The sequence below is a fragment of the Nerophis ophidion genome, linkage group LG18 (genome assembly GCF_033978795.1).
Source record: "Nerophis ophidion isolate RoL-2023_Sa linkage group LG18, RoL_Noph_v1.0, whole genome shotgun sequence".
In the NCBI taxonomy this organism is placed as follows: Eukaryota; Metazoa; Chordata; class Actinopteri; order Syngnathiformes; family Syngnathidae; genus Nerophis; species Nerophis ophidion.
The window spans coordinates 47,039,255-47,051,716 of record NC_084628.1 but is presented as its reverse complement, the minus strand read 5'-3'; the positions used below and the strand labels follow the sequence as shown (position 1 = coordinate 47,051,716).

The 12,462-nt window shown below is 41.6% G+C and overlaps 1 protein-coding gene across 8 annotated transcripts in view; it reads right to left on the bottom strand.

Moving 5' to 3' along the window:
- Window positions 1–2,617: 2,617 nt before the first annotated feature.
- arhgef12a (Rho guanine nucleotide exchange factor (GEF) 12a) overlaps window positions 2,618–12,462 on the bottom strand; it is a 194,674-nt gene continuing 184,829 nt past the window's right edge. For 7 of the 8 annotated variants that reach the window (XM_061878260.1, XM_061878263.1, XM_061878265.1 and 4 more), the window contains 4 exons: window positions 9,472–9,699; window positions 9,182–9,411; window positions 9,038–9,104; window positions 2,618–2,920 (listed from right to left, as the gene is read on the bottom strand). In XM_061878260.1, the coding sequence (XP_061734244.1) occupies window positions 2,910–2,920; window positions 9,038–9,104; window positions 9,182–9,411; window positions 9,472–9,699 (536 nt within the window). In that variant the 3' untranslated portion in view covers window positions 2,618–2,909. The remainder of the gene's footprint in view (window positions 2,921–9,037; window positions 9,105–9,181; window positions 9,412–9,471; window positions 9,700–12,462) is intronic. The other variant, XM_061878261.1, reaches the window with a different exon arrangement.

The window sequence follows — 12,462 nt, the reverse complement described above, 5'->3', positions numbered from 1 at the left end:
TCCCATCATCAGTGCCAGTTCCGTCAGGCCGTCTTGACCGAGGATGCGTCTAAACTTGGACGTCACTGTCAAATAACATGCTCTCATTTGAAACTCAATGGTGTGCACTACCTGATGCAACCAGCAGAGGCGCTACAGAGTCAGTCTCCACTCAGTTGCTGTCTCAAGACGACATGCAGCAAAACAGACAAAAAAAAGGGTCAATATACAAATTATTCATTGCTTGATAACGGCTTAAAATGGCGACCACTTACAAGGCAGATGTTGACCTTTGATCTCTTGTGTTGCCTAGAACTTACACGGGGAGGACTGATGTCATGTTAGTCACCATAGCAACATGCCGAGTCGTACAAACCCTGTTTCCATATGAGTTGGGAAATTGTGTTAGATGTAAATATAAACAGAATACAATGATTTGTAAATCCTTTTCAAGCCATATTCAGTTGAATATGCTACAAAGACAACATATTTGATGTTCAAACTGATAAACATTGTTTTTGTGCAAATAATCATTAACTTTAGAATTTGATGCCAGCAACACGTGACAAAGAAGTTGGGAAAGGTGGCAATAAATACTGATAAAGTTGAGGAATGCTCATCAAACACTTATTTGGAACATCCCACAGGTGTGCAGGCTAATTGGGAACAGGTGGGTGCCATGATTGGGTATAAAAACAGCTTCCCAAAAAATGCTCAGTCTTTCACAAGAAAGGATGGGGCGAGGTACACCCCTTTGTCCACAACTGCGTGAGCAAATAGTCAAACAGTTTAAGAACAACGTTTCTCAAAGTGCAATTGCAAGAAATTTAAGGATTTCAACATCTACGCTCCATAATATCATCAAAAGGTTCAGAGAATCTGGAGAAATCACTCCACGTAAGCGGCATGGCCGGAAACCAACATTGAATGACCGTGACCTTCCATCCCTCTGTGTCAAAAACTGACATCACTCTATAAAGGATATCACCACATGGGCTCAGGAACACTTCAGAAAACCACTGTCACTAAATACAGTTTGTCGCTACATCTGTAAGTGCAAGTTAAAGCTATACTATGCAAAGCGAAAGCCATTTATCAACAACATCCAGAAACGCCGCCGGCTACTCTGGGCCCGAGATCATCTAAGATGGACTGATGCAAAGTCGAAAAGTGTTCCGTGGTCTGAGGAGTCCACATTTCAAATTGTTTTTGGAAATATTCGCCATCGTGGCATCCGGACCAAAGGGGAAGCGAACCATACAGACAAAGTTGAAAAGCCAGCATGTGTGATGGTATGGGGGTGCATTAGTGCCCAAGGCATGGGTAACTTACACATCTGTGAAGGCACCAAAGGTACATACAGGGTTTTTTTCAGCAAGACAATGCCAAGCCACGTGTTACAACAGCGTGGTTTCGTAGTAAAAGAGTGCAGGTACTTTCCTGGCCCGCCTGCAGTCCAGACCTGTCTCCCATGGAAAATGTGTGGCGCACTATGAAGCGTAAAATAGGACAGCAGAGACCCCGGACTGTTGAAGGACTGAAGCTCTACATAAAACAAGAATGGGAAAGAATTCCACTTTCAAAGCTTCAACAATTAGTTTCCTCAGTTCCCAAACGTTTTTTGAGTGTTGTTAAAAGAAAAGGTGATGTAACACACTGGTGAACATGCCCTTTCCCAACTACTTTGGCAGGTGTTGCTAATTATTATTTGCAAAAAAACAAAATAATTTAGGAGTTTGAACATCAAATATGTTGTCTCTGTAGTGCATTCAACTGAATATGGGTTGAAAAGGATATGCAAATCATTGTTTATATTTACATCCAACACAATTTCCCAACTCATATGGAAACAGGGTTTGTACAAAGCCCACAATGACATACGTCCAACAAAGTTTGAAAATGAATGACATGTTCCGGTCATGTTTTTAACAGTAAGATCCCTAAAAAGAGCAATAGAAAACAGATACTTATGGGATCTAATCCAAACATTGTTTCCTTTAGAGTAGGGTCATGGCACCATTTGTTTATTAAAGTTATGCATAACCTTCCAACATGATCATGGTACAGTACATGTTGAACTTCAGGACACGATTAGAGGAGACGAGCAGGCAGTTAGGATCATCTTGGGGAGTGGGAAGAAGGGGGGGGGGGGGGGACAAGGGGGGATAAATAAGCAGGCTTTGGCAACAGGACCAGATCCGAGACCCTGGCGGGACCCTTCATTCTAGTTTTCAACGCCTCGCAGTAAAGTTATGTGAAATCCTGCACTTTGAACACAACACAGACGGTGTTTTTTTTTTTGTTTGTTTGTTTTGTTGTTGTTTTTAAACCTTTAAAGAGGGGTTCTGTACAGCAGGATAATGGTGAGCATGGCTAGCACTCGACACTCACACCAAGCCCGAGTGTGATTGAAGATGCAACAGCACGCAGTAAACACTTTCTTTTAAAAATGACAATAAAAACGAAACGAAAAAAAGGAAAATAAATACATCTTGGGATTAAAAAAAAAAGAAATCTTAATACATTATTTTAAAATTTTCCTTTCCTTGCACTGTGTTTCATATATCTAAATATATATATATATACATAGACATTTATGTATGTATGTATATATAGACCGTATATAAACCCACATATCTTTGTACATTTTGGTATAAGTTCTCTCTTTCTTGCAGGGGATTTTTGATTTTTTTTTTTTGTGTGTTTTTTTTTTTTGATTGCCTTGTGCTGATGGGGTGGAAACGTTGACTCCGCCCCTTTCAAGTCTTTGCTCTCTGTGGTGACGACGGCCATGAGGAGAGGGGAAGGTAGGAGGGAGCTCAGCAGCAGAGAGGACAAGCTTGTAGAAGGTCCACAAAGTCCAGGACACGCAAAAAGCAGGAGCTTGGTGCCTCTTCCCCCAAAGCCAGAAGGTGCATCGTAGATGTCCATTATCTCTTATCTGGGGAGGCAAAAAATAAAACAGCACACAAACACAGGTATTACATAAAATATTACATTAAATATGCATTAATAAAACAAATTTTCCCAATATTTTTGTCCATATTAAAACATTTGACTTAAAGGCCTACTGAAATTATATTTTCTTATTTAAACGGGGATAGCAGGTCCATTCTATGTGTCATACTTGATCATTTCGCCATATTGCCATATTTTTGCTGAAAGGATTTAGTAGAGAACATCCACGATAAAGTTCTCAACTTTTGGTGGCTAATAAAAAAGCCTTGCCTGTACCGGAAGTAGCAGACGATGTGTGCGTGACGTCAGGGGTTGTGGAGCTCCTCACATCTGAACATTGTTTACAATCATGGCCACCAGCAGCGAGAGCGATTCGGACCGAGAAAGCGACGATTTCCCCATTAATTTGAGCGAGGATCAAAGATTCTTGGATGAGGAAAGTGAGAGTGAAGGACTACAAAAAAAAAAAAAGACGACGGCAGTGGGAGCGATTCAGATGTTACTAAACACATTTACTTGGATAATTCTGGAAAATCCCTTATCTGCTTATTGTGTTACTATTGTTTTAGTGAGATTGTATGGTCGTACCTGTACAACCTGAAGGTCGGCGCCAAACCGTTCTTCAGCACTAGTCGACGGGTGGTGGCGGTGCCCATTTCTGCCCTTCGCAAGGGACCCTCTTCGAAACACGATCTTTCGAAATGATCGCTGCATAATACAATGTACTTTGTGTGTGTGGTCCGATCCAACCGTGTTCGCTTCAATAAATCAATCAATCAATGTTTATTTATATAGCCCCAAATCACAAATGTCTCAAAGGACTGCACAAATCATTACGACTACAACATCCTCGGAAGAACCCACAAAAGGGCAAGGAAAACTCACGCCCAGTGGGCAGGGAGAATTCACATCCATGCTTGACATCTGTTCCGTAGTAAAGCTTGACTGTCATCTTTCGGGAATGTAAACAATGAAATACCGGCTGTGTTTGTGTTGCTAAAGCCGGCCGCAATACACCGCTTCCCACCTACAGCTTTCTTCTTTGATGTCTCCAATATCCATTGGACAAATTGCAATAGATTTTGCAACTCAGATGTCCATAATACTGTGGAATTTCGCAATGAAAACAGACGAGCTGGAACAAAATGTCCTCGACAATCCGTGACGTCACGCTCGCGCGTCATCATACCGAGACGTTTCAGCCGGATATTTCGGCGCGAAATTTCAAATTGCAATTTAGTAATCTAAAAAGGCCGTATTGGCATGTGTTGCAATGTTAATATTTCATTATTGATGTATAAACTATCAGACTGGTCGCTAGTAGTGGCTTTCAGTAGGCCTATAACTTTTGATATTGCATTTTAAAATAAATATATACAGTATCTAAGAAGTAATGGTTTAATTTATTTAAAACACGCTTAACAATATTACATCGAACATTGTACTAAATAAAAAAAATATATAGTAAAAACATAGAAAAACAGCACCCAAACACAGGTACTACATACAATAGTACATCAAATATGCATTTATCGATTGTTTTTTCGATATTTTCATCCATATTAAAACATTTAACTTAACTTTTGATATTGCATTTTAAAATAAATATATACAGTATCAATGAAGTAATGGTTTAACTTATTCAAAACACGCTTAACAATATTACATTGAAGATTGTATTACATTTTTGAAAAATTATAGTAAAAACATACAAATTTGTATCGTTAATAGAATAATTGAGATGTGCAATATATACTAAAAATGATATCGAAAAATATTACAACAAGCAACAAATTAATATTAATGTTCGTTTACATACTTTTTGTAAGATTAAAAAAATAATCCTCTTCAAAAATGTTGCATGTTTACATTTTGTTTGCTGCTGCTGTTGTTTTTTGTGGGTGACTTTCCACAAATGACTTTCTTTATGTGTCTGAATGGTTAAAATGTCCCTAAAATCAGTGGTCCCCAACCACTGGGCTGCGGCCCGATTGGTACCGGGCCGCAGAAGAATTTTTTATAAAAAAAAAAAAAAAAAGTTTTTTTTTTTTTTTTTTTATTTAATCAACATTAAAAACACAATATACACTTACAATTAGTGCACCAAGCACAAAAACCTCCTTTTTCATGACAAAGAAGAAAAAGTGAAGTGAAGTGAATGATATTTATATAGCGCTTTTTCTCTAGTGACTCAAAGCGCTTTGCATAGTGAAACCCAATATCTAAGTTCCGTTTAAAGCAGTGTGGGTGGCACTGGGAGCAGGTGGGTAAAGTGTCTTGCCCAAGGACACAGCGGCAATGACTAGGTTGGCAGAAGCCGGAATTGAACCTGCAACCCTCAAGTTGCTGGCACAGCCACTCTACCAACCGAGCTAAACCGGTTGGTAAAATAAATATAAAAATAAGGACCCCCCCCCCCCCCCTCCCCCCCGGGCCGCGGGACAAATTACTAAGCGTTGACCGGTCCGCGGGTACAAAAAGGTTGGGGACCACAGCCTAAAATCATTCAAAATGTACAATTTCATCCATTCATCCATTTTCTACACATTTTTTGGGCCGGTACAGCTCGGTTGGTAGAGTGGCCGTGCCAGCAACTTAAAGGTTGCAGGTTCAATTCCCGCGTCTGCCATCCTAGTCACTGCCGCTGTGTCCTTGGGCAAGACACTTTACCCACCTGCTCCCAGTGCCACCCACACTGCTTTAAATGTAACTTAGATATTGGGTGTCACTATGTAAAGCGCTTTGAGTCACTAGAGAAAAGCGCTATATAAATACAATTCACTTCACTTGTCCCTTTTTTGGGGGACGTGGGAGGTGCTGGAGCCTATCTCTGAAGCATTCGGGCGGAAGGCGGTGTACACCCTGGACAAGTAGCCACCTCATCACAGGGCCAATATTATCCTTTATTTTTGGAAGAACTACAGGCCTGTGTTTGAGTCAAATGTATAATTTTGCTTAGGACAGGCAATGAAGGCCTTTTTGTTGGTTACTTTGATTTTTCTACTGAGATTTGGGAAATGTGCTCGTACAAAATACATATCAATACGCAATAATTGCATTATCATGACCAAGATGGTAAGTGACCAAAAACTAAAATACCACGATGACCCCACCCTCTGATCAAATAAATCGATATTATTTGTCAATGTCATGATATCCAAGGTTCTAATTCATAATTGGGAGGAAGCCACGCAGTCACGGGGAGAACATGCAAACTCCACACAGAACGAAAAGCCAGGACTCAGAACCTCGGAACCTTCGTATTGTGAGGCACATACACTAACCCCTCTACCACCGTGCTGCCCTGTTGGCAACACTAAATCGGCCCAAGTGTGTGAATGTGAGTGTGAATGTTGTCTATCTGTGTTGGCCCTGCGATGAGGTGGCGACTTTTCCAGAGTGAACACCGTCTTCCGCCCGAATGCAGCTGAGATAGGCTCCAGGATTCCCCGCGACCCCAAAAAAGGGACACGAAATAGAAAATGGATGGATGGAAGGATGGATAATTCCTAATTGATTAGGATGCTCCAGAGCAGGGGTCACGTAGAACACTTAGAACCTTTAGCACAGGGGTCACCAAGGCGGTGCCCGCGGGCACCAGGTCGCCCGTAAGGACCAGATGAGTCGCCCGCTGGCCTGTTCTAAAAATAGCTCAAATAGCAGCACTTACCAGTGAGCTGCCTCTAGTTTTTTAATTGTATTTATTTACTAGCAAGCTGGTCTCGCTTTGCTCGACATTTTTAATTCTAAGAAAGACAAAACTCAAATATCCATCCATCCATCCATTTTCTACCGCTTATTCCCTTTTGGGGTCGCTGGCGCCTATCTCAGCTACAGTCGGGCGGAAGGCGGGGTAAACCCTGGACAAGTCGCCACCTCATCGCAGAAAATCCAAGAAAACATTTTAAAGACTTGGTCTTCACTTGTTTAAATAAATTCATTTATTTTTTTATTCCGCTTCTTATAACTTTCAGAAAGACAATTTCAGAGAAAAAATAGAACCTTAAAAATGATTTTTAGGATTTTTAAACACATTTACCTTTTAAATTCCTTCCTCTTCTTTCCTGACAATTTAAATCAATTTTGAAGTAAATAATTTTTTTTTATTGTAAAGAATAATAAATACATTTTAATAAAATTTTTAATTTTAGCTTCTGTATTTTTGATGAATAATATTTATGAAATATTTCTTCAAACTTATTATGATTAAAAAATTTAAAAATATTCTGGCAAATCTAGAAAATCTGTAGAATCAAATTTAAATCTTATTTTAAAGTCTTTTGAATTTTATAAAAAAATTTGTTCCGGAAACTCTAGAAGAAATAATGATTTGTCTTTGTTAGAAATATAGCTTGGTCCAATTTGTTATATATTCTAACATAATGCGGATTGGATTTTAACCTATTTAAAACATGTCATCAAAATTCTAAAATTAATCTTAATCAGGAAAAATTACTAATGATGTTCCATAAAAAAAATTTTAATTTAGTTTTTCTCTTCTTTTTTTTTGGTTGAATTTTGAATTTCAAAGAGTCGAAATTGAAGATAAACTATGTTTCAAAATGTAATTTTCACTTTTTCCCTGTTTTCTCCTCTTTTAAACCTTTCAATTAAGTGTTTTTTTTTTAATTTAATCTCTACAAAAAACCTTCCATAGAAGGAAAAAAAATGTCTGACGGAATGACAGACAGAAATACCCTTTTTTGGGGGGGATATTTATCTGTTTCTGTATATATTTATTGTGAGAAATCATTAAGATGATCATTGTTTCCACAAAGATAAATATAATTATTTATTAATAATAACATAGTTAAAGGTAAATTGAGCAAATTGGCTATTTCTGGCAATTTATTTAAGTGTGTATCAAACTTGTAGCCCTTCGCTTTAAAGGGGAACATTATCACAATTTCAAAAGGGTTAAAAACAATAAAAAATCAGTTCCCAGTGGCTTGTTGTATTTTTTGAAGTTTTTTTCAAAATTTAACCGGTCTCGGAATATCCCTAAATAAAGCTTTGAAGTACCTTATTTTCGCTCTCTGCGAAGACACTGGCCATTTCCCTGTGACGTCACACAGTGCTGCCAATGTAAACAAACAATGGGAATACTACAGCAAGATATAGCGACATTAGCTCGGATTCAAACTCGGATTTCAGCGACTTAAGCGATTCAACAGATTACGCATGTATTGAAACAGATGGTTGGAGTATGAAAATATTGAAGAAGAAACTGAAGCTATTGAGCGAATAGCTATTGACGCTATTCATAGCCATAGCATGGCCGAATAGCTGCGTTAGCATCGCCGGTAAAATGTGCGGACCAAACGATCAGGACTTTCGCATCTCGTGACACTGGAGCAACTTAAATCCGTCGATTGGTAAGTGTTTGTTTCGCATTAAATGTGGGTGGAAGGAAACGTAATATAGTTGCAAATGCATCTGCAGGTTATCCATACATCTCTGTGCCATGTCTGTCTTAGCATCGCCGGTAAAATGTGGAGACACTCTGGTACATTCAATGGGGGTCTGGCGGCAGACACTTTGGCATCTTGGGGCCAGTGGTGCAACTTGAATCCCTCCCTGTTAGTGTTGTTACACCCTCCGACAACACACCCACCAGGCATGATGTCTCCAGGGTTCCAAAAAATAGTCCAAAAAACGGAAATAAACAGAACTGAGACCTGGTGTTTGTAATGTGTTGAAAATGAAAATGGCGGGTGTGTTACCTCGGCGACGTCACATTCTGACGTCCTCGCTTCCAGCGAGATAAACAGAAAGGCGTTTAATTCGTCAAAATTAACCCATTTAGAGTTCGGAAATCGGTTTAAAAAATAGATGGTCTTTTTTCTGCACCATCAAGGTATATATTGACGCTTACATAGGTCTGGTGATAATGTTCCCCTTTAATCAGTACCCAAGAAGTAGCTCTTGGGTTTGAAAAAGGTTGGTGAGCCCTGCTCCAGAGTATGCAAGAAGGATTCTATGGATGCAACTCAACTTGTTGCAGCGTTTTGCCACTTTCATTCTTCATTCCACAAAGAACAAAGTGTCTTTAAATGAGGTTCTAGCCAGCATATGAATCACATTGTTATTATTCACATACCTTTATTTCCATCTGAGTGCGTGGTTGACCTCTGATGTAGAAGATTATTGTACTTGGCTTCCACCTCCTGCGAGGAAAGATTCATCCGGTTAGACGGGGACGCTGCAAAAAGCCGCGGCGGCGCAGTTGGTGAGACGTCGTTACCTTCAGATGGTTGAGGTTGGCCTGCAGGTTCCTCAGGTAAGACAGGACTTGCCTGCTAAAAGTGGACAGGCTGCCGGCGTGCGACGCAGCGGAGAACCTCAGATTGATGCCCGAGTCGGCGGCGCAGCGTTGCGACGCGCTCAGCTGCTTCCCGGCGGGTGACGCCAGCATGTCGTCATCGGTGCTGCTCTCACCTGGCCCGCCGTATTCTTCCAGGACTAAAAATCCTGCTGAGGAGTCCAGACGTCTGTTAGCATGTAAGCGATACCATGATGTGTGAGCACACTCACCGTAATCTTCGGGGGACTCGAAGAAGCCGGTGTCCCCCGAGCCCAAGTCCTGGGCCGGGTCCTCGGTTTGGGAGATGATCCTCTCCGAGCCATTGTGGACCTCGGGACCCCGTTGTGGGGTTCTTAACGAGGTGGTCCTGAGGAGGCGGGCCCCAGTCGAGCGTTTGGTTTGCTCAATAGCCTCCTGCGACATGAGCTGCGTCACCAACACCTGCTTTAACGACGACACTGGACCACCAGCCAACACAAACAAGTTATTTCTATTTTTTTTTTGCAGTATTGTTTCAACTAAGCGAATAATGCACTGGCCTTCTCAATAGGTACTTAAAGGAGTAAAGAAAATACTGTGTAAATAATACAGTAATCGATGGTTCGTACCGTATTTCCTTGACTAGCCGCAGGGTAGAGATGCGCAGTTTCCGCGCGGATAAACCGTGACATGACGAGAAAATAGATTTTAATTAGATTCGGGCGGGTGGCGGTTGAACCATTCGGAAATATTTCATATACATGGTTCTGGGATCGGTATCCTTTACCATTCAAAGAGCCATTTAACACCCGCGTCACAAAGCGAAGAAGACAATAGGAGACGCAAACATTCTCTAGAGCAGGGGTGCCCATTACGTCGATCGCGAGCTACCAGTCGACCGCGGGGGGTGTGTCAGTCGATCTCCAGCCAGGCTTTTAAAAAAAATAGACCTAAAAATGAGTGATCATCAATCTTCACCAAGACGTCACTTAAATGACATTCACGGTACCGGAGGGTCTTGTGAGATGACGCTGGCTGCTGCAAGATCATTATTATGAAAATATGACCCAGAGGAAGGCCAGAAACACTTTTTATTTCAACAGACTCTCGCGCCGTACCTTCCGTCCAAACTCTAAAGGCCGACTGCACATTTCCTATCTTCACAATAAAAGCCCTGCTTCATGCTGCCTGCGCTAACAAAATAAGAGTCTCGGAAAGCTGGCGTGCACAAGCGATGTGCACGCCAGTTTTCCGAGACTCTGTATTTAGTTAGCGCAGGTAGCATGAAGCCGGACTTTTATTCCGCAATCACACGTACAAGATTGAAAGGCATACTGGGTGATACAGAGTACACTGATGGTTGTGATATAAACAATTTTAACACTCTTAGTAATATGCGCCATGCCGTGAAGCCACACCAAACAAGAATGACAAACACATTTCGGGAGAACATCCTCACAGCAACACAACATAAACGCAACACAACAAATACCCAGAATCCTTTGCATACATGATCGTCCTGACTATTTTATGCACCCCCCCCCCCCGTGTCGGTAAGGTGGGCGGGGTTGGAAACAATTTTAACACTCTTAGTAATATGCGCCATGCCGTGAAGCCACACCAAACAAGAATGACAAACACATTTCGGGAGAACATCCTCACAGCAACACAACATAAACGCAACACAACAAATACCCAGAATCCTTTGCATACATGATCGTCCTGACTATTTTATGCACCCCCCCCCCCCGTGTCGGTAAGGTGGGCGGGGTTGGGGGCGCGGGGGTGTAAAATATATTCAGGAATTGTCACGGATGCAAAGGATTCTGGGTATTTGTTATGTTGCATTACTGAGAGGATGTTCTCCCGAAATGTCTTGTCATTCTTGTTTGGTGTGGCTTCACAGCGTGGCGCATATTAATAAGAGTGTTAAAATTGTTTATATCACAACCATCAGTGTACTCTGTGTCACCCAGTATGCCTTTTTTTCAATCTTGTACGTGTGATTGCGGAAGCTGCACACAACATGTTGCTGGACTATCAATCGGTGTGTACATGTTGTTGAAGGTGTCAAAGGCAATGGTTTCACAGCACGCCCATATTCTTGTCATCAGGATGAACACCAATTGGATATTTGCGAGAACGTTAGCGGCTCCCATTGTCTTCTTTACTCTGTGAAACAGGTTTAAATAGCTCTTTGAGTGGTAAAGGTGGCCAACCTCTGATGTATTTTAGCGGGCGGGTGGCGGGTGGTTGCGGTTCTGATAAAATGTTAGTTCGGGTGGACGGCGGGTGGATGACGACTTTGGTGATGCGTTTGCGCATAGTATAATTGCCTATCCGCGCATCTCTACCGCAGGGCATATAGTATGCGCCTGCCTTGAATTACTGCCAGGTCAAACTCGCTTCGCAAAATAATTAGCGCATGCGTAGTGTTACCGCCGGGTCAAATTCGTGACATCACGAGTGACACTTCCCCTGTCATCATTTGAAAAATGGAGGAGGCTGATTTCAATACCGGTAATTTGAAATCGCACGGTCCTGGGAACCTGCAAGACGACGACTTGAGACCGTCACAATACCGTAGCTGCGTGTGTCAAATATGAGTCATTAACTGACGCCGCCTCCTGGTGGTAGAGGGCGCTAGTGATCCTTCTTGCGACTACTCGGCTGCAGAAGAAGTGACAAGGAGTGACGTGATATGTGCTGGGACGGATTTGACGCGGGGGGTGCACGACGGACCTTTTAGGATGTAACACCTCTACACCTATGCTGGCTTTGTAAACAACCGGGCTGCAATAAAGATAAAGCACGTTCCAGTCCTAAATACCCAGTGTGTTATTTATACAATAACACTTCCTGGTGGCAGCGGTGGGATAAAGAGATCACCCACGGAGCAGAACGGGAGGGGGAGTTGTCCGAGGATAATTCTGTCGTCGCACCCGCAGTTGAGGAGCCGAGCTAACTGATAGCAGCGGTCTGATAGCAGTTTTCTAAACTGGACTTCAATCGAAGCAGGAGGTAATAAAGGAAGATCTCCATCGAGACAGGGAGACTTTTAAAACTGAAGAAAGATAAGGAAGACTTTTATAAACAAGTTATCGATGCTTTTGATCAGAAGGAGCTGGCATGGACTTCATTTATAAGTAAAGGTAAGACCATAATAACGTTTTTTTTAATTAAATGTGGTTTTCATGATGGTATCCTTACATCACACTCAAATTTTTACTTCATGCCTTTGG